General features: G+C 51.0%; 3 protein-coding genes across 4 annotated transcripts; 1 reads left to right on the top strand and 2 right to left on the bottom strand.

Annotated features, from left to right (window-relative positions):
* The first annotated feature begins 1,878 nt into the window (after nucleotides 1-1,878).
* LOC130610667 (vitamin D3 hydroxylase-associated protein-like) lies at nucleotides 1,879-11,615 on the top strand. 2 transcript variants are annotated; one of them, XM_057430738.1, is made up of 15 exons: nucleotides 1,879-2,270; nucleotides 3,509-3,622; nucleotides 3,940-4,083; nucleotides 4,964-5,097; nucleotides 5,486-5,692; nucleotides 5,938-5,978; nucleotides 6,209-6,333; nucleotides 7,256-7,381; nucleotides 8,092-8,189; nucleotides 8,365-8,464; nucleotides 9,300-9,343; nucleotides 9,795-9,834; nucleotides 10,245-10,353; nucleotides 10,699-10,844; nucleotides 11,462-11,615. In XM_057430738.1, exons 1-15 carry the CDS (start codon nucleotides 2,061-2,063, stop codon nucleotides 11,585-11,587), a joined length of 1,764 nt encoding a protein of 587 aa, XP_057286721.1. In that variant the 5' UTR covers nucleotides 1,879-2,060; the 3' UTR covers nucleotides 11,588-11,615. The 2 variants fall into 2 exon arrangements, 1 of the variants encoding a protein (XP_057286721.1); XR_008975092.1 differs by lacking the exon at nucleotides 10,245-10,353 and having other exon boundaries at nucleotides 1,880-2,270; nucleotides 11,462-11,592.
* A 930-nt stretch (nucleotides 11,616-12,545) lies between these two features.
* On the bottom strand, nucleotides 12,546-17,346 carry NSUN4 (NOP2/Sun RNA methyltransferase 4). Its single transcript, XM_057430739.1, has 6 exons — nucleotides 17,233-17,346; nucleotides 16,200-16,615; nucleotides 15,880-16,034; nucleotides 15,571-15,725; nucleotides 13,672-13,796; nucleotides 12,546-12,931 (listed from the first exon to the last, which is right to left on the bottom strand). The coding sequence occupies exons 1-6, from the start codon at nucleotides 17,344-17,346 to the stop codon at nucleotides 12,658-12,660; spliced, it is 1,239 nt and encodes a 412-aa protein (XP_057286722.1). The 3' UTR covers nucleotides 12,546-12,657.
* An 890-nt stretch (nucleotides 17,347-18,236) lies between these two features.
* On the bottom strand, nucleotides 18,237-19,947 carry LOC130610669 (cytochrome b-c1 complex subunit 6, mitochondrial). The gene is made up of 4 exons (XM_057430740.1): nucleotides 19,851-19,947; nucleotides 19,747-19,767; nucleotides 18,915-19,076; nucleotides 18,237-18,467 (listed from the first exon to the last, which is right to left on the bottom strand). The coding sequence occupies exons 1-4, from the start codon at nucleotides 19,890-19,892 to the stop codon at nucleotides 18,435-18,437; spliced, it is 258 nt and encodes an 85-aa protein (XP_057286723.1). The 5' UTR covers nucleotides 19,893-19,947; the 3' UTR covers nucleotides 18,237-18,434.
* Between the last annotated feature and the right edge of the window lie 455 nt (nucleotides 19,948-20,402).

Here is a 20,402-nt window from a genome sequence, read left to right as displayed (position 1 = left end):
GCCTGGATGTGGGTCCACACAAAGCCACCCTCTTGTGACCCAGCCTGTCCACCTCTGTGTAGCTGCTCCCCTCTGCAGCAGGAACTCTTTCATTTCATATGGCTCCTGGAGCACCTCAGGAGATCTACTCAGAGGGTGCAAAACACAGGTCTTGAAACCATCCCCATCCTAAAGGTGGATTCAGCCTTCACTCCCTGCAGTCACTCCCCACTGCACGTGTCTGCACTGTAGGCTGTGGCAGGAGCCTTGTGGCTGCCCCAAAGCAGTGCTGTACATGGCCTTACAGTGGCAGAAGGAGCCCTACCTCCAGCTCATGGAGGAGGTGGATATGCCCACACACTGATAGGGAAAGGGGCTTCCTCAGCAGCATCCAGCTGCCTGGAAATGCAGCTGTGCCTGCTGATATCTGCCCTTTGAAACGCCAAGTCGGTTCAGACACGGCTCGATCTTTCTCTGTTAAACATTTGCTAAGTGTCTAAAGGGCAAGATCGGAGCACAGATCCCAGTGTGCAGCCAGATGTGGGAAGCCAATGCCCTGACCCTCCTCAGTGCAAGGAAGAAGCCTCCCACCTATGTTCAGCCCCTAATAGAGGTCATATCGCTGTCATATAGGCAAAGAGCCCACCTCTGACTTGGCAATCTTGCACAGATTCCCAGAGGCTGGAAGAGCGCTGGGTATTGCTGTGTGCTGCCCCTATCCACATGCACCTTCCAGAGGTACCTGCTGCAGCCAGCAGCATGGGGCAGGAGCTGGACAGGCTGCAGGCATGTCCCCATGTCAGTGCCTTCATAAAGCCAGCAATGCCTTCCCTGAGGGGGCTTCCTCTGAGCAAGGGTGCCACTGAAAGGGAACACAGTAAAAGGCCAGCTTCATTTGTTACCATACAGCTAATTGCTGACAGCTCTGGATTGTTTCTTAGAATTGGGTTTGGCATCCTCTGTTCAGAGCCCATAAATTGCCCCAGTTAAGACCCAAGAGAAGAACATCTATGGATGACACGAATTGTTACAGAAAACAACAGTGAACTCGTAACGGCAAAGAAGGGATATGATAATGGGTGAAAAAATGATTATTAGAGGACTAACCAGTCCTCATGGGAGAAGACTCTTCACTTCCCTTTCCACATGCAGTTCTACACCCTGCTGGAGCAGGACCAGGTTCTGGGCCTCTTTTCCATCAAGTGCAATCTTTCAAAGCTTTGTAATGCACAATCTGGCTGCCCAAAAACCTTTTCTAGGGTGGGACCCATAGGAGGGCTCATCATCCAAAACCATCAGAGATCACAGACAGACCATGGCATTTGGTTTGGGGCTGATATTTGATGCGTTATTCAGCTCAGTGCCTGGTTCTTGTGTGCTTGTAGTGAAAGGCATGTATGCTTGGAAGACCTCAGACACTAGTCATCCCAATGCCTGTTGGAAACAGCTTCTGGCCTGCAACACTGTGGGATTTTCCACTCCTAAGGCCATGCCGGTGTGCTGTGTCATGGGCTGGAACAGCCTCTGCTTATAGTGCATGAAGAAATCACAGCAGTACTGAGCCCTATTCCACAGGCTGCCTGAAACAGCCTCTGGCCACCATGGGAGCAGCGCAGGCTAAGGGATTTGGTGAGCAAGTGGGTCCCCACAGCCATGCATCCTTTCATCATCATCATTCCCCATCCCTCTGCAGGGAAGTCTTGTGTTTTCAGGCTGTTTTTTCCCCTTCTCCCATTGTCCTCTCCAGCTACACAGGAAATAGAAGACCAGCTATTTCCTTGCTGCTTTTGTTCAGCTGATCCCACAGCCCTTCCTCCCCAGCAAAGAACTTCCTGCAGCCCAGAAAGCCCCTGTAAACCCAGTGCCCCAAGGTTCACTGGCCAAGCTTCACCGTTTCCATTTCCCAGTCAATCATTCTCCACTGCATGATCTACTGAAGGCAGCTTTGCAGAGGTCAGCCTTAGGCTTATAAACTGTTTGCTGATCCGGGACAGTGGTGTTGGGAGAAGTGACAGGTCTGGGAAGGCAGGGAAGGTCTCCTTTCTTTCTCACTCCATCCCCGGAGACGAGAAGGCCACGTTATGATCCAGCAACATCTGAGACAGCTCCTGCCAGAGAGGGAGGTGGATCCTTCTGCTGCCTTCGCCCTGCTCTGTGGCTCGGCAGCAGCCGTGGTGGTCTGGAAATGGCTGGGCAAAAGGCAGATCCAGAAGAGAATGGAAGAGGCTCGGAGGACCCGGGATGAGGGTGTGAAGAAAATGGCAAAGGCCGCCCAGCAGTTCAGGGAGCAGGTAACCCATCCTTCTGGGGGGTCTGAGTGCCACCGGGGTGTCTGCTGATGGTTCTGCAGCTCCCCCTTTCAGCTCATGCCTCCATAGCTTTTATAACAAGGAGTGCAGGGGAGCCGTGCCTTCAACGAGAGGAAAGGCTGCCTTGGGAGAAAGGGAACCACACTGGCTCAAAATGATGAAGCACTGTAGACGTTCACTGATGCAAACCCAGTTCATTTGGAAACTAGAAATGTCTCTTCCCTCTATGCATAGAAGTAAGAAAACTTCTTCCCTTCCTAACTCTAAGCTTACACATCTGTCCACATCCCTATATCTTTGTCTCCAAAACCTGGCTTCTGGATGGAGCATTCCCAACAAGTGAGACCTGCCCCAGCAGGCAGCCCAGAAGATGCTTGGCCTAACTTAACACTAATGAAGCACAGGGCATTCAGTATCCCTTGGGAACAACCAGGACACAACACAGATGAATGAGGCAGGCACCCAACCAGCATAGATGTGGCCCTGAATTCCTACTGCAACACTGATTTCTAATCACCTTTCTTCCCTGCTCCATTCACTTCTGAGTAGGGATACTGGTTAAACCAGCTCATGTTTACACAGGTAACACACCTAGAGATAAATCATACCTGCCCCAAGTGATACATATCTTTACAACCTTTTTGCTTAAATACATGTATCTATAAATATTATATAAAACCTTAAAAAAAGTGGTGGTATTGAGAACCGCCAGTTTTCATCACATGAATAGACCTTACCCACCTGTGAGTCCCCACTGACTCATCTGTACTTTGCTGGGCTTGAGCTGTGAGATGTTTGTCCTCAGACCAGGCTGACCCATGCTGGCTGTACCCATTCTGAGGGGTGAAGGGCCAGCCTGAGGCTTCTGCGCAAGGACTTTGGTACCTTCTGCCCAGGCTGGTGCTTTCTCAGCCAAGGTTAACTCTTGGTCAGCGGGTAAGTCCTACAGTGCCAAGAGGAAGTCTCTGACATGAGGCATTGCCTTGTCCTCTGCTGCAGTGGATGCATGAAGCTCTTGTACACCTTCAGAGACAAAAGGACTCCTGTGTGTGCAGCCAAACTCTGGATGAAACACTCAGCAGCAAAAGGTCTGAAGCCCCACGTGCAGGATCCATCTTTCCAGCAATATCTCTTGATAAATGTTGGCACAACTTGTCCCCCCTGAGCCAAAGAGTAACTGGAACTGCTGTCCTGGCATCCCCTTCATCTTCCCCTTGCAGGTCCCCAGTGTCCAGACAGATGCCATCCTGTCCCTGCCCCTGCTGGAACTCACTGGGAGACTGCGGGAAGGGTCTTTGAATCCCAAGACTGTCCTCTACACCTACATAGAGAAGGTGAGGTGATGGGCAAATCACTTATGTTCTCCATGCCATGGTGTGTGGGCAGGTGGCTGAGAAGACTTGGAGCTAGTGATTATGGCAAGTCTTTAATATAGCAGATACAGGAGAATGATATGAAAAGGCAGGGATCTCTCTCTTTCCTGGGTCAGACTCATGACTAGAGAGTCCTTTGAGATGGCTTGAGCTGGGATGATCTGCAGAAAGGTGGTTACCATTCATGCCAAGCCACTAGTCCTTGTTCTGAACATCCAGGTAGCTACCAAATGATGCTATTCTTAACTAACACCTATTCCTCTATGTGTCTTGCAAAGGCCCTGGAAGTGACCCAGCAGACAAACTGCCTGCGACATTTCATCCCTGAGTGTGAGGAGCAGCTCCAGGAAGTACAACAGCAGAGGGAGAAAGGGCTGCTCTATGGCATCCCCGTCAGCATCAAGGACCACATTGGCCACAAGGTGCTTCCCTTTTGTCCCATCATGAGCTGGGCTGGGTGGTGAAATGGTGGGACACAGAGAATGGGGAATGGCCCTGAGCCCTCCATGCTTACACCAGGGGAGCCCGGCTGGGTCTGAGGCTGTAGCTCTACGTGGCATTGCAGCTGCAACCCTGGCGGTTAGAAGTCCCCTTTAGCAAAAAAAAAACAAGTGGTGAATAGTTACACATACAAATACAACCGAAGGCCAGGTTGGATAAGGCTTTGAGCAGCCTGGTCTAGTGGAAGGTGTCCCAGCCCATGGCAGGGGGTTTGGAACTGGATGATCTCTAAAGCTCCTTCCAACCCAAACCACTCTATGATTCAAATGATTTCTGATACAAGAGATGGCACAGGCTGGGTTGTTTGGGCCATCACTCAGACTGTTACTCAGAGGTTTGCAGTCTTGGGGATTAAAACATGGCTCAGCTTCTAGAAAGTCATTAGTAGCAGGACCCATTAACCTCAAATCCCTGTTGTGCAGTAGCCTGGCCACTGAGTCCCTTAGCAAAGAGCTTGTGCATGAGGCCCCCCCGTCACAGAGGACTGACCACACACTCCTGAGCTGTATCTGTTAGTCAGTATCCTCCATGTTGACTTACCAACACAGTTAAATGGCTCTAAGCCCAAAGCAAGCCCCAAACACCAAGGCTAACTGAAAAAGCACTGCACTGTGTTTGCATGGGGTGTATATTCCCTCTCTGAACATCCACTGGTGACTCTGCTCGGGCAGCAGGACACTAGGTTTGATCCTTGAGCTAGCGTACCTATGGAGTGGCATCTGGGACAGGGGAGAGAAATAGCATGGAAAAGAGCAAGGACAGCTTGCTGACGATGTCCACTGTCACTTATCCTCTCTACAGGGGCATCTGTCGACCTGTGGGCTTGTGCAGTGCCTGGGCACTGTGGTGCAGGAGGACAGCGTCCTAGTCAAGGTTTTGAAGAGCCAGGGGGCCATCCCTTTTGCAATGACCAACGTGCCACAATCCCTCTTCAAGTAACATACATCATTAGAAATCTTTCTTCTGGTTGTGCTCCTGAAGCTATAACCCACCCTGTAGGCCCTGGGACAGGTTTCTTCCTGTCTCCTGAGACGTTGCTTTGATGAGTCCTGCTTCTGTCAGCTGCCAACAACCTCAGTTCAACTGAAAATAGCTTTCAGATAAGATTAAGATGAAAAAACCTTCCATAACATAAGAGAAACCAAGTGTACTTATGCCTGGGAGGGAAAGCAGAGGATTATGAGAATGAGCCATGTCCTGAGGGATTTACAGGATGGAAGGATGAGGTTTGGCTATGCCACACTCCCATTGGAAGGGAAAGCCGACAAACTGAAGGCATTGTGCCGTTCCTGACAGCCCACTTGCTGGTTTTCTTCTCCCCAGCTATGACTGCAGCAATCCCATCTTTGGCCAGACCCTGAACCCCTTCAACGACCACAAGAGCCCCGGGGGCTCCTCGGGAGGGGAGGGAGCTCTGATCGCAGGGGGAGGCTCCATCCTGGGCATCGGCTCGGACATCGGCGGCAGCATCCGCCTGCCCTCCAGCTTCTGCGGGCTGTGTGGGCTCAAACCCACGGCCGGAAGGCTCAGGTAGGGGGCTGAAGTAGTTAAATAACGCCAAAATCAAATGTTTTTTGTTAAACTAAAGCTAAGATTTATTGGGGTTAGGGTATTTTGTTTTGATTTGGGTTTTCTGTTTCACATAAATCAAATGCATTTAACAGCTTCCCACTGGTTCAGGTCCTGAACTGCAGACCCTGCTCTGCTATTCAAACATATTTGGCATCTCTCACCATTACTGAAAATAGAATACATTCCTTTCTCTTTTCCCACAGCCTGTCTGGAGCGAGTGGCCCATTCAGTGGGATCCTGGCAGGTACATGAATTATATTTAATTGCTTTTCTCTACATGCTGTGAAGAGCCTTGTGTCCTCCTCTAGGCCTAGGGAAAGCCTGAGACAATCAAGATCTGTCTGAAGTCCATCTGAAACATCCCACCTCATTGCCTGATCATCCCTTGCAGCCAACATGGCCATGCAGAGGGGTGGACTGGCGTTTGATGCACCCGTTTGCTTAACGTGGATGTTTGCCCTCTTCCCAATCTAGTTCCCTGTGCTCTGGGGCCGATGGCGAGGGACGTGGACAGCCTGGCCCTGTGCATGAAGGCGCTGCTCTGTGAGGAGATGTTCTGGCTGGACCCCACTGTGCCCCCCATCCCCTTCAATGAGGATGTGAGTCCTTAAGTCAGCAAGGCTTTTTTGAGGGTGCTACACACTCAAAGCATCATTCTTTAAGAGCCCAGTTATCTTTATAGTACTGGTTTCCTATAACTTGTTAGCTCTCTTTAAAGGCACAATTAATAATTACTACAAGAAATAGGTTATAAATAGTTATCTTTTCTCTCTACTCAGTTGGCATGTAGTTTGTCAGACTGAAAACCCCAGGAAAGAATAGAAAGGAAGGCAACATCAGGAGCAAAAAGCTGGAAAGTTTTAGGGGAAGATGAGACAGGATCAGGAAATCTTTTGGCTGAGGACATTTCCTTTCCCTCTGCAGCAGATGAACCTCAGGAGGTTTTTCCACCTCTGTCTTCAGAGCACTGGTTGAATTACTGGTCTTGAGTGGCTGCACTTTATATGAAGGGAGGGATGAGATGAAAGGGAGGCTGGAGAAAAAGACAAGGGTGGGGGTTTGGAAAGGGTAACCTGTGGAAACTATAGGCAGCAACCAGAAAATTAGTTACTCCTTAACATAGAGCCATAGAATGGTTTGGGTTGGAAGGGACCTTAAAGCTCATCCAGTTCCAACCCCTGCCACGGGCAGGGACACCTTCCACTAGAGCAGGTTGCTCCAAACCCCTGTGTCCAACCTGGCCTTGAACACTGCCAGGGATGGGTCAGCTACAGCTTCTCTGGGCACCCTGTGCTAGCGCCTCAGCACCCTCATAGGGAAGAACTTCTGCCTAAGAGCTCATCTCAATCTCCCCTTTGTCAGGTTAAAGCCATTCCCCTCTGTCCCATCACTACACACCCTTGTAGACATAAACGCCTCCTCTCCAGCTGGAGCTTTTGTCCCCTCTGCAGTGAGCCTCAGCACAGGGCAGCCCTGCCCTCAGGGGGTTGGAGATATTTCACTGGTGTCCCTGTGCTCCAGGTGTACTCCACCTCCACTCCTCTGCGGGTCGGGTACTACGACACAGACGGCTACTTCCCACTGCCCCCTTGCATGCGGCGCGCAGTGCAGGACACCAGGAGGGCTCTGCAGGCAGCTGGGCACCAGGTGAGTATAGCCACGTTACTACAGCCATGTAATACAGCACAGGCATGGTCCCACATGGGGTAGCAGTGCATCTCATGGGGAAACAGTGCTGGCAACTGGAGAACTTGTACCTGCGAGGGGTGCAACAAACCCATCTCTGCTCTCCTGGTGGCTGTGGTCCACAATAGGCAGCAGCATCCATAAAGTGCTGTGTTTTACCCTGGCAGGTTGTCTTGGAGCTATCTAGTACTGTTCTTCCAAGCAGGGCTCTGAGAGGTGTTTTTTCTCCTTCCTCCCCAAAGCCCATGGAGACCTCTGACCATCCTGGATCACTGAAGGAAAAGGGCCATGGGGCATAGGATGGGAAATATCTTTCGCTCCATCTAGACCTACCTGCAGAAACATGCCAGTGGTGCTCTTCATAGCAATGTGACACCAGATCTGAGATGTTGATAGTGCTGGGAGAGGTGGGAATCTGGTGTAACTTCTGGCTCAGGGGCTGCCTGGAGCTTGATGGAGGAAGAAACAGCTCTGGAGAGAGCGGAGCCAAACCACTGTCAGGGAGGAGTAATCCCATGGGGAAATGTCTAGGCTAGTAAAGGGTTGAACCAGGGCTCCGTTGACGTGTGGAGCCTGGGGAGGTGCTGCTCTGCCTTTGAACCATATCCACAGTAGGGCTTTGGAAATTATCACGTTCCCAGGCTGCCACATCATCTTGTGTTCTGGTGCAGCTGGTGCCCTTTTGTCCACCTCGGATCCACTATGTCATGAATGAACTCTTTCTGAAGACCTTTTTTGCTGATGGAGGCCACGCTTGGTTGGACTTGTTGTAAGTAGGAGCCCTGGGGCAGCAGTGCTGTAAGACACCTCCATCCCTGTGCCTGTGAGCACAACACACAGGCAAAACAAGCCCAGCTCTCCCACCCCAAACAGGAGATACTCAGCTTTCTGAGAAAGGGCAAACAGCTTCCCTGGCATGATCCGCTCCTCTTGTCTTCTCTCAGCACAGGAGATACCGTAGATCCAAGCTTGAAATCCCAGGTGAATTGCTGCAGGATCCCGAGGCTGGGGAAGAAGCTGCTGGCTCTGATTCTTAAACCTCTGGTGAGTCCCTGGCTTCAGGATCAAAGCAGAGCGGTGTCAGCAACGCCTTAAGATGCTTGAAAGCGTGGTGGAACTGAGAGCCACCTCTAACTAGAAACACTGGGGTTTCAGGCCAAGGCACATGCTGTCACTGTGGAAGGTCTTTCCAGAACCCGATGGGATTTATCTAATGCAAAGGGAAATGAGAGAAGGACCAGCCAAGGGCTGTAAAAGATTGATGCAGAGTCTATAGCAAGGGGTGCTTCAAATACTAGACCTTGCAGTGCCCAGTTTCCTAGAGTCATGCATTGGGATTACTGCAGCAGAGGGACTCACGGCTGAAGGTCTGTCCCTGTGTTGGAGGCCTCCCAAATATCACAGCTTCATGGAGACTTCCGGTGATAAGAGATGGCCCTTACTGTAGTCCTTTCACCAGCCGAGTATCCTTTTGTAGGGCTTCTCTCCATTCTCTCTGCCTCTCTGTCCAGTTTTGTGGTTCTCAGTTGAGAGGATCAGAAAGGTAACATTGAGTGTGGGGCAGCCAAAGTGTTTGTGGAGGCCTTGTTCCTGTGAGATACTGAGCTAAAAAACGTTTGATTTATCAAAACTAATGAAAGGTGACTTGGTTCAAGTCAGTTCATTCCTCTGTGAGCAGGAAATACTGGGCTGTAAGAAACACATTGGGAAACAACAACCAGAAGCTGGAAGCAAAGTAAATTCAGAACCATGATGAGCATTTTTAATCACCTTTCACTCTCAGTGTAGCATCCCCAGGGATGGAAGGCAGTTTCCCAGGATGTCAGAAGTTATTGCACCCCCATGTCATGTCCCTAACAGGAACCTCTTTCCTTTCCAGTTTCCCCGCCTGGCTGACTATCTGAGTGCCTTGAGTGGAATGAGGTGAGATGGCATCATCCCCAGGGATGTCCATGGACATGAGCGGTACCTTCTCCTCTTGGTGTCCATAGTGGTGTGGGGCTGGGCTCATTACAGCCTCTGACCTGCTCTCTGCAGGGGCTGTCCCTCCATCGGCTACTTCAGCCCTCCGGAACACATCTCCCCAGTGTTGCACTACCCCTAGTGTTGTCCTGAATGGATTGCGGGAATTGGGTGGATACAGTCATTTGGGAAGCGTGTGGTGGAGAGGAGTACTAAGTCCAGGCTATTTTCTCTACCACTTCCACACATTTGTTGCTTAATTGCTTGGCCAAATGCTGTAGGAAACTTTAGACAAGTTGTGAAAGATGTATTAAGTAACTGATAAAATCCCTGGTGCTTATCAACCCGGGGGATTATTTAAGCAATTCCTCCTCTTAAAGCTTAAAAATGTTGCTACCATTCCCATTTGCAGCTCGGTGAAAGAGATGTGGAATCATCAACATCAAATAGAGGTATGTTTTAAGGCATTTTCTTTCTGGCATCATGCTACAAGTTGAGGCTTTATGACAAGTGCCAGGTCAGAGAGTCATCAGTTAGGAAAGGGGTTGTGCAGACAGAGGGCACAAAAAGAGAGGTAAGAATGGGGTAAATGGGCTTTTGGGTCAACCCAGCCAGGACTTTATCAGTTGTTCAGGGTACTTACACCCAAATGCCCACACTTGGTGGTCCCAAGGAAGGCTGTCCTTTACAATTCCTGGCTTCTGTCTGGTCACGTGCTGTCGAGGCAAACACATGCTCTTGAGTCGAGTACAGCTTCCTGCTGCTGCCTCCTTGGCTGTGCAGTTTGATGCATACCCATGTGAAGCTGAGATGCTCCAGGCATGGACACGGCCTCCACGTCATCTCTCCTCTCCTCCCCAAGGTGTATCGTACTGAGTTCATCGCGCAATGGAGGGAACTGGGGCTGGATGTTGTGCTGTGCCCTGTCCTGGGGCCTGCCTTCACCATGGGATACCCTGGGAAACTGCTCAGTAAGTGAGTCTGGGACCTTCCTGGGAGGGCAGAGCGGTTGAGACTGGACAGAGACCAGGAGCTTCACCCCCACCTAAGCATTTTATGGGCATCAGGAAGGAAGGGTAACTACCATAAACCTATCTAAGCAGATGGAGACAGATGTGGATGAAGTCATCTGATGGCAGTTGTTTCTTGCAGTAGAATTTGGACCTGTAGACAACCAGCCTTGTGCAATCTCTCTGCGGTTTCTAATCAGAAACACTGGGATTTCAGGCCAAGGCACATGTGAATGTGCAATGTGTAAGTCTGAAGGAGGGCAGGAGGTTGTGACTACCTGCATTTGTCTCTTCTGCTTCTCTCAGCTGCCATCTCCTCCACAATGCTGTATAATGTCTTGAACTTCCCTGCTGGAGTCGTACCTGTCAGCACGGTGACAGAAGCGGATGAGGAAGAACTAAAGCTTTACCAAGGGTACTGTGATGACCCCTGGGACCGGATCCTGAAACAGGTACGCAGCATGGGAAGTGGTGGAGCAGAGACTGCTGGTGGATGTTTAATAGTTTCACTGAAATCAAGGGCTGCTAAATGTGTTCATCAACATGGGCATGGTGCAAAAAGTGAATCACCTTTATATACCATTTGAAAATCCCTTTTCTCCCAAACCCTCAACACATAAGTCACTGAACTTTGGGGAGACTGGGGGAGCAGATTATAGGCTGAAACCAGAAAGGAGCCATGTAGCAAGGCTTGAGTAGGTCCCTGTGACAGCCGGAACCCACAGCACTGCAATGCACTTTCCTCCTGCTCCATGATGCCTTCACCAGGCCCATGCTGTCAGTAGAACATGGACCAGGAGTAAAGATGCTGAAGAAAGAGGGATCTGGCTGCAAGACAGATCAAAGCAGTGTGGGTTGGGGTTCTGTGTGGTGGGATGCCTTAAACACACTGCCCCAGCTTTAGCAACCATTTCTGTCACAAGAACTGCAAGAGCCTCCCCTCTGCCCCAGCACACTAACGCTGCTTGAATGGCAGGATAAAGGAGCCACCTTCCTAAACCAAGTTTCCAGGAGCTGCTGGAGGTCTGAGCCCCCTGGTACCCCGTCACCGCTTGTGCCCTCCCTGCAGGCTGTGTCCGGAGCCGTGGGGCTGCCCGTGGCCGTGCAGTGCGTGGCCTTGCCATGGCAGGAGGAGCTGTGCCTCCGGTTCATGAAGGAGGTGGAGACGCTCAGCCATGAGAAGAGAGTGGGGTAGCCTCCATGGTCCCCCATGCCCAGGGCCAGTGGCAACATGAGATGACAGCGCTGCACCACTTCTCTTGCAATCAGCAGTGCAGAGACGACAGCGAGGAGGGAAGGAGGAAGGAAAAGCCATTTCCTGCCCCGTCCTCCTTGCCAATAACCACGGATCCTGTAAGGAACCAAGATGCCATACAGAGGGTGGGACTGGTTTAATCTGGGTTCAAATGATGATACATCCATGAACCACACTTTCCTGGACAGATGGACATGGATGGGGGTTCACCCTCATTTTCACCTTTGCTGCCCCTTGCAGATGCTGACAGCAAAGGATTACAAAAGCTGAACAGTATAGTCTTGCTGACACTGGAGTGACTTCCTATGGATATAACTATGGCTGCCCCGTAAGGAACACGGCCATGTGTACCCTCCCCATCACTGTATTTTGCACACAAAACTAAAAATGTAGCTATTAAGCAACTCTATTAATAAACTCCAGTAATTGTTCACTGATGGCTGTGATTATATGAATGCACAGTTATTACTCAAAATCATACAAACACCTTCACATTGGCCATTAAATAGCATCTAACGTGGGATTGCTCCCACCTTCCATTTCAATCACAAGGATGAGGGATGGCAACAGTCACTGGCCATGATCCTTCCACCACCAGATCTTGAGCATCACAAGCACATTTCCAACCTCACAGCAGGTGCATTCTTAGGAACCTCTTATTTCCGGACCTCAGGCTGCTCTTTCTGAAGGTAGGAGATAAGCAGAGACAGATGCAACTCAATTATGCAGATCGTGAGATCTGGGACAGAGAGGCTGAGATCCCCAGATGGTGTTTGTTAACCCAAACCTGCGCTTGTATGATCAAAGCAGTCAGACAGGAGCGAGAGCACAGCATCCACAGAGGGCCATATGCCCCATCCTGAGAAGGATGGATAAATCACTCCCCCTGATAAGTAAAAAAGCACACTTCCTGTGGGACATTCCAAAAAGAAAAAATAAATACAAAGCAGTTCTGCTTTCCCTGGAAATCCGGGGCATTTCCTGGTAGCCAGCACAGCCTGTTACCCCTTCTACACCCGGTGCAGTCTGCAGAAATACATAGGTCCAAAGTTGGCCGTGAGGTGAGGCAGAACAAGCTCCCCTAGCCGGCAATCCGAGAAGAAGGAAAATGTGTCCTGGAAGAGCGTCCGGAAGTGGCTCAAGTCCTCAACATGGACACTGATGTTAAACTGTGTTTCTGCAATGTCCACTGCTCTCTCGATCACACACTCATTCTGCAGCGAGGAGAGGGAGCACGTAGAATACACCACCTTTCCTCCCGGCTTGGTAGCGAGGATCCCAGCCCTGCAAGCAAGATGAGCACACACACTGTCATGAGAAAAGGATCGTGTCGGACACCAGCATTCCTACCCACTGATATTGGGAAGACAGCATCTAACTCATAGGAGGTCAGAGACAAATCTCAAACCCCATAGACTCAGCACTCTCACTGCAGCTTCGGGACTGTTTTAGACCAGGGCAATACAAGTTAAATAGATCTGTAAGACTGATAAAGTACTTAACACAGGAGAGCAGATAGAAGGAGTAATCCTGCATGCACCTGCAAAGGAAAGGGTAAGAGAACATGCAGGAAAGAGGCTCTTGCAGTTCAAGTGCTGCCATGGGGCTCTAATCTGTTTCCTTACTGCCCCAGCTCGCAGTCAGCCCATTCAATCTTCCTAGCTAAATGGGGGGACAAAGTGCGCCCATATCCTCCCTTGTGCTGGGAGATGTGGACACTCAGAAAACCTCCAAGGCTGACTGCCAGGACCCAGGAGATCATCTTGCACAAAAAGACAACACTACACCCATCCCATTCCTTGGACCCTCCTCCTACCTCCTGTGGCTACCCTCTGACCAAGAACATTTGTCCCTTCCTACACACACTATGATTTGATGTGTTTAGCTATTGCCATTCCAGAAAACTACACATGGTTTCCACATTTCCCAGTTGGGGACACATAAAGAAAGAAGAGGTTTCAGTGCTGGCCATGGAGAGCTGCTACTGTAACACAAACAGCCCCAAGACGCAGCATCAAACTCACATCAGCAGCTGCAGCTGCAGCATGGGCAGCATCTGGCGCTCCTTGGTTCGTCTCTTGTGGAAGATGTTGTTCTCCTCCTCCATGACAGAGTGTCTGTCTGTCGTGCAGGGCACATCCACCAGGACCTGCAGCCGCAGAGGTTCTGCATCAGCTCTCAGATAAGATCCAGCTCAGTAAGCCTCCTACTGCAACCTGTCCCTTGCCCGACTCCTCCATCCTTGTCATACTCCAAGCAGCTCTTGTTACCCTGCCTGGCTGATACTGCCCAAACACTGCTGCGCATCCACACTGAACTGCAACTCATCTGGCTGTTTTTGCATCTCAGGAACATGCAGACACAGACATGATCATCCTCATAGACCTCCTCTGGACTTGCTCCAACAATCCCATGTCTTTTTTATGTTGGGATAACATCACGCTCTCACACGTGTCTTCATTTAACATTTCTACTCTATGCATCTTTCTGGTAGGCATTACTTCAGCACCTATGGTTGCAACCACGCACAGCCAGAACTCCTGCAGTGACATCTCCTGGAGAAACAAACCCAGCTCCTAAGGCTGGATGTGAATATCTGGCAGCATGCTCCCCAACACACCCTTTTTCCTGCTTAAGCAATAGCTACCGGGGTGGTCCTAACGGCTGCATCTGGCTTAAGCTGTACTTTGGGAAGACAGATAACTCAGTAGCTAAGGGCCATGAAATCTTGCTCAACAGCTGGAAATACAGCTGGTGCGCAAATGTGACCTAAGTCAATCATCTTAGTCCATAAACAGTGGACAGCCCATGGTCTGTTGAGCTCTCCTGCATGGCAGCAGGCTGCACACCAGGATCTCCCCTTGAGTGAGGATACCTCTCAAGGTTACACCTTGAGGTTGAGGGGACCCTTGCCACAACAGATTCTTGGTAGGTGATTATTAACAGTATGCTAAATTTGCAATCTTAGCTAAGTGATATGAAGGACTGGTTGTGCACGTACAATCTCTTGGACATAAATCACTGACCAAGTCTGGGACTAAGTCTGGATCCAGTTCCAGACTCCCCTCTGAGAAGCAGTTTAGAAAGCAAGGGAGTCCTTTCTGAACCTCTCAACAGGAAAGTCTCCCTAGCAGTTTTGTCTGACCTTGTGCTCTATATGGTAAATAACCAAGTGTACATCAACACTGAATCTTGTTAAACCACTGTCACATTTACTAACGCTTTGGTTAAATCACTCTTTTGTCTCAATAAACTTATTGCTGCTTCTCTCTTACAAGTGCAGCACGTCACTACATCCCCAACAGGCTGAGAAACAATAATTATCTAATCTTCACATTTAACCCCTTGTGGGTGATTGGTTAGAACACGACTTTTAAGGGCTATTACACAGGCAAATAAAGGCACAACTACGGATACCCATATGCTCCAGATCCTACAGGAAGGCAATGCTACTCCTTACGTGGTTTAGCCTTCTCTCTTCCTCTGCATTTAAGATTATGGAAAACTGTACACAAATACTCTATCCAACCTGGCCCTGAACCCTGCCAGGGATGGAGCATTCACAGCTTCCTTGGGCAACCCATTCCAGGGCCTCACCACCCTTACAGTAAAGAGCTTCCTCCTTACACCTAACCTGAACTTTCCCTGTTTTAAGTTTTAACCCATCACCCCTTGTCCTATCACTACAGTCCCTGATGAAGAGTCCCTCTCCAGCATCCTTGTAGACCCCCTTCAGATACTGGAAGGCTGCTATGAGGTCTCCCCACAGCCTTCTGGCACAGGGTTAGAACTATATGATCTTAAGGTCCTTTGAACCTTAACTATTCCATGATTCTATACCGTAGGATAAGCTGTTGGCTTCCTCCAGAACAGGAGGGAAGTGAAATAGATCGGTTTATCTTCACTGGCTCCCAATCACCTACCTTATGGAAAGTGCCACCTTCCAGCTGCTCCCAGTCTCTTCCATCATAGGATGTAACACTCACAGTTTCCCTGATATTTTTGGGAACATAGCTGTTGAGAATGCTGTACAGCCTCTTTGTCCGGGAAATGGAGACGTCGTTGGCTGCCAGATGCCCTGGGAGGACAAAACAGGCACACTGGGAATGTCACTCACAAAACCACATCAGAATCCCAACTCTTATAACCAGAAATGATGAATGGTCAGACATCAATGGGCTCGGCACACTCTTCCAGCCTTGTTTTACCCGTGGAGGACAAAGAACACTTACCACAAAGCCCAGTCTGCAGCAGAGCCAGAGTCTTGCCACCCGGAGCAGCACAGAGGTCAAGGACCAAATCACCCTGCTGCACGTCGAGCGCCAGGACAGGCAGGAGAGACGCTGCATCCATGAGATAATAGTCAAGGAGCCCCAGAGAGTCTTGCCTGAAAACCACCAGTTTGAATAAAAAAAAGCAAAGGGGTGAGGGAGGGAAAGAAAAGAGCAGTTGGAAGTGAGGATGGGGACGTGCAGAAGCAGCGGGTGCTCACACACATGTAGCCCATGAGGCTGGCAAGGACAGCAGGAGGCGCGTCCCAGGGATGTCTCACCGTGCAGGGCGGAAGCGTGTGATGTCCCCCCTGGGGTAGGTGTAACACTTGATGTTGGAGTTGATGGAGGCACGAAGTGGAGGCGACATCGCTGCCTGTGTCTCTGTCTGCACCACTGTCCTGACCTTCCCAGGTCCCTCCTGGGACCTGTTCTCCTCTCTTCTCACTTCTTCTGCAGCTGCACCCTGCTGCGCCTTTTTGGAGCCTTCGGACACAAAATCAGTGGCGTTCATCAGCTCCAGCTCCTGAGTGACGTAATCATCAGCAGAGAAGTTGTTGAGGAGGGCACCGTACTTCTGCTCACAGAGCAAGCTGGCGCGGACAGAGGGCCACAGGTCCTTCAGCTGCAGGCTGTAGTTCGCGTCCAAGTGGTGCAAGGCCAGACGTGTGCATGGGATGCGGGGAGCTGTGGCAGCCTTGGGGGAGGAAAACATCAGAGATGTTAAAAGACAAAATACCTCAACATCCCCCCCCCCCCCCCATCCATAACGTTTTCCCTTCACAATCCAGTGCCAAGCTCTGTGCTGCCAGAACAGGGGTACAGGGTGCAAAGAGAAGCTGTGGCTGTCCCATCCCTGGCAGTGTTCAAGGCCAGGCTGGATGGGGCTTGGAGCAGCCTGGTCTAGTGGAAGGTGTCCCTGCCCCTGGCAGGGGGGTTGGAGCTGGATGAGCTTTAAGGTCCCTTCCAACCCAAACCATTCTATGATTCTATGTTTCTAGAAGTCCCCGAAGCCTTTTCTGCAGCCCCAAAGGGTGACCGTGTCCTAAACATCTATGGGCTGATGGTCCCCTGGAGAGGCTCAGGACTGGGAATGACTGAATGGGGCTGGAAGCATGGAGTGAGCATGCAAGGAGGGGAGCGGCTGTGTGCAGAGCAGCTTAATGGGGATGTAACGGGAGAGGCGGTGCTATAGGTGCAGCGAGAGGTGCAAGGGGGTGAAATGGAGAGACTGGAGGGGTGCAGAAGGGTTAGCGGGGATAAAAGGGAAGGTGCAGCGCAGCGCCACGGGCTGCAGGGCAGGGACCCGCTCACCCACTTCTCCTTGTACCGGTACCGGCGCGGTACCGGTCGCAGCCCCGGTGCCGGTCCCCTCCGCAGCAGCGCTACCGCTACCGCCACCGGCCCGCGGGCACCCAGCGCCGCCATCACTCGCGCTCCGCTACGGCGCCTTCCGGGGCGGGACCGGCAGCGGCTCCGACCCCGCTCCGCCTCTGGATATCCACTGCCAGTAAGGACCCAGCAACAGGATGAAAAACACATCCAGCCCTCCCAAAGGGAACATGTTACACTTACCCTAATAAAGCTGCGTTTCAGTCCGCTAGGGATTAAACCGGGAATCCACCTGCAAAAGCATTATGGACTGCTGCGTTGATAAAGAACAGCCGAATCTAAAAGGTGGTGTTTTTCTTCTCACTTTGATGAGTAGCTGAGGAAGTTCTCGCTGCCCTGTGAAGCAGCCCAGTTTTCCTGCAACTGAACACCCTAGTGCGGAGAAAAAGGGACAGAGGGTGCACAGGGCAGTCCCAGGTCAGCAGAAGGGGCTGGTGATTTGTGCTTCAGAGGAAGCTTCATTTCCCCCCTTAGTGCTCCAGTTGGAGTTTGAGCAGGTGGAACCCCCACCATGCCCCTCTGCAGCCATGGCCAGTCATTTTGGGCAAGGTGGCAAAGCCAACCACAGCCAAGAGGCTCCTCCAGCAGCATTAGGGGACAGCGAGGGCCAGCTGTTTTTACCCCCAGGGGGATGAAACTTTCCTCTCCAAGAAAGGGGCCACTCCCTTTAGTTTAATTTAATGTGATTAACTTAACTGCATTAACAATATTGGTCTGTGGGGCTTGGAAATATATCTTTGTGGCTCCAGTACACAAATTCTTCCCTGTGGGATCAGGATCCAGTCCCTACACCTCATGGATGCACAAAAAGAACACTCCCACAAGTGAGAAGTCTTCCCCCCTGCCACTGAGCTCTGACACCCACTAATTCCACCTTAACCCAGTACCAATGAGGAGCTTAAGAACTAGGAAATAAACAGAGGCTGTTTCCATGGGAACTCAATGTTTAATATGGAAAATTACAGAACATCAACATGGTTTTTGCGTAGCTGCACATCTTCCACAAGAACAGACGCAGAGACAGGCTGACACTTGGCTGCTGCCACGAACGGGCAGGAGCAGAACTGTGAATCCAGGAACCACCAACATGGGCCGTGGAAGCAGATGGACAATGACGCCCGCCTTCACTTCAGGTTCTTAAAGAGTTTGTGAGCAACCTGAAAAGAAGCAAAGCCCTCAGTAACTCGTAGTTTAGGGCTGGAAGGCAGCAGGGTGTTATGATGTGCATCTTGGCTTTCTGAGCCCCACAGCTGTTGCTTTGCCACAGGTCATTCAAGAGAACAAACAAGCCGAGATCTCTTGCAAAGTTTCAGCTCAGGTTAAAAGGGTTCAATTTCAAAATGGCAAATACAACACTGAAAGAGCAAAGTGCTATCTGTGGGGCAGAAACATCATGTTTGACTTATTTAATCTTTTAATAACCTACTGAATTCCAGCTGGAGCGGTCATAACAAGGAGGAAACAAACATTTAACATGAGAAAGCATCAAGGCTCACAGTTCTTCTGACCACATCTGACACCTGAACTGCCTGCGCTTTTGGAAGCATGGCTAAAGCTTCTCCCGGCACCAGCAGGGATGCTGCACCCGCAGGTGCTGCACTTACGCAGTGGTCCCTGGCATGCAGGAAATCAAACAGCTCCTCTGTGCACTGCTCTTCCGTATGGGACCTGGAGGACACCCGCGCATCGCACTGCTCCAGCCGCTCCCGCGCCTTCACGCATTTTTCCGTCTGCTCACAGTGCTCCCGAACAGTGGTTAAAGGATCCTGTGGGCACAGGACTGCCGTGAGGGCAGGGACACCCTGAAACACCATTTACCCCCATACGCTTCCCTGAGACCCATTGCTTTAAGAGGAAGCCATATATCCCTGTGGAAGTTGGAATCTGAGCTGCCCCCATGCTAAGCTGTGGATCTGTCAACCACAAAATCGTTTGGGTTGGAAGGGGCCTTAAGATCATTTAGTTACAACACCCCTACCACGGGCAGGGCCATGTTCCACTAGATGAGGCTGCTCAAGGTGCTGTCCAGCCTGGCCTTGAACACTGCCAGGGATGGAGCATTCACAACCTCCCTGGGCAACCAATTCCAGTGCCTCACCACCCTTACAGTAAAGAACTTCTTCCTTATGTCCAATCTAAACTTCGCCTGTTTAAGTTTTAACCCATTACCCCCTGTCCTATCACTGCAGTCCCTAATGAAGAGTCCCTCCCCAGCATCCCTATAGGCCCCCTTCAGATATTGGAAGGCTGCTATGAGGTCTCCACGCAGCCTTCTCTTCTCCAGGCTGAACAGCCCCAACTTTCTCAGCCTATCTTCATACAGGAGGTGCTTCAGCCCCCTGATCATCCTTGTGGCCCTCCTCTGGACTTGTTCCAACAGTTCCATATCCTTCTTATGCGGAGGACACCAGAACCGTACACAGTACTCCCACTTACCACCAGCTCCTCCTCCTCCTCCTGTGAAAACAGAAAGCAGAGCCGTTACCGACTGCCCGCCCTCCCGGCCGCGTCCCGCGGGGCTCCGGCGCGGCCGCGCTCACCTCGGGCTCCCCGGCGTGAACGACGCTGTCCCGCAGCCCCATGGCCCCGCTGCCGCCGCACAGAAGGACTCGGCAGGGTCACCCGCCGGAAGCTCCAGTGCCCGCCCTGGAAGCGGAAACGCGCCGGGACCGCTCCAACACAGGGTGGTGCTTCGGGAACGGCGCGTCCCTTGTGAACGTGGTGTTGTCTGCCTTCCTCTTGTCCTCCTTAGGATCACAGCATCATTTCGGTTGGAAAAGACCCTTAAAATCATCAAGTCCAACTGTCACGCCAGCACTGCCATGTCCATTACTAAACCATGTCACTAAGGGCCTCATGTACATGTTTTTCGATCACTTCCACAGTGACTCCACCACTTCCCTGGGCAGCCTGTTCCAACACCTGACCACCCTCTGGGTGGAGAAATTGTTCCTAACATCCAAACTAAACCTCCCCTGGCGTAGCTTATGGAGGTTACCTCTTGTTACGAGGGAGGAGACACCAGCAACCTCCTGGCTCTAGCCTTTCAGTTAGCTCTAGAGAGCGACAGGGTCGCCCCTGAGCCAGCTCCA

The sequence above is a fragment of the Pezoporus wallicus genome, unplaced genomic scaffold, assembly GCF_028554395.1.
Source record: "Pezoporus wallicus isolate ANWC-B61680 ecotype Strahan unplaced genomic scaffold, APGP_CSIRO_Pwel_v1 contig_10084, whole genome shotgun sequence".
In the NCBI taxonomy this organism is placed as follows: Eukaryota; Metazoa; Chordata; class Aves; order Psittaciformes; family Psittacidae; genus Pezoporus; species Pezoporus wallicus.
Note: the sequence above shows the minus strand (reverse complement) of the source record. Positions and strands in the feature narration are given on the sequence as shown.

Coding starts and splice junctions, on each gene's coding strand:
- LOC130610667 (XM_057430738.1), top strand. CDS start 2,061: ATGATCCAGCAACATCTGAGACAGCTCCTGCCAGAGAGGGAGGTGGAT. Junction 8,465..9,299: donor CTCTGATTCTTAAACCTCTG/GTGAGTCCCTGG, acceptor TTTCCTTTCCAG/TTTCCCCGCCTGGCTGACTA. Junction 10,845..11,461: donor GGGACCGGATCCTGAAACAG/GTACGCAGCATG, acceptor CCCTCCCTGCAG/GCTGTGTCCGGAGCCGTGGG.
- NSUN4 (XM_057430739.1), bottom strand. CDS start 17,346: ATGGCGGCGCTGGGTGCCCGCGGGCCGGTGGCGGTAGCGGTAGCGCTG. Junction 16,616..17,232: donor ACCGGTACAAGGAGAAGTGG/GTGAGCGGGTCC, acceptor TCCTCCCCCAAG/GCTGCCACAGCTCCCCGCAT. Junction 13,797..15,570: donor AAGGTGGCACTTTCCATAAG/GTAGGTGATTGG, acceptor CTGCGGCTGCAG/GTCCTGGTGGATGTGCCCTG.
- LOC130610669 (XM_057430740.1), bottom strand. CDS start 19,892: ATGGGGCTGCGGGACAGCGTCGTTCACGCCGGGGAGCCCGAG. Junction 19,768..19,850: donor TTCACGCCGGGGAGCCCGAG/GTGAGCGCGGCC, acceptor CTGTTTTCACAG/GAGGAGGAGGAGGAGCTGGT. Junction 18,468..18,914: donor TGCATGCCAGGGACCACTGC/GTAAGTGCAGCA, acceptor GCTTCTTTTCAG/GTTGCTCACAAACTCTTTAA.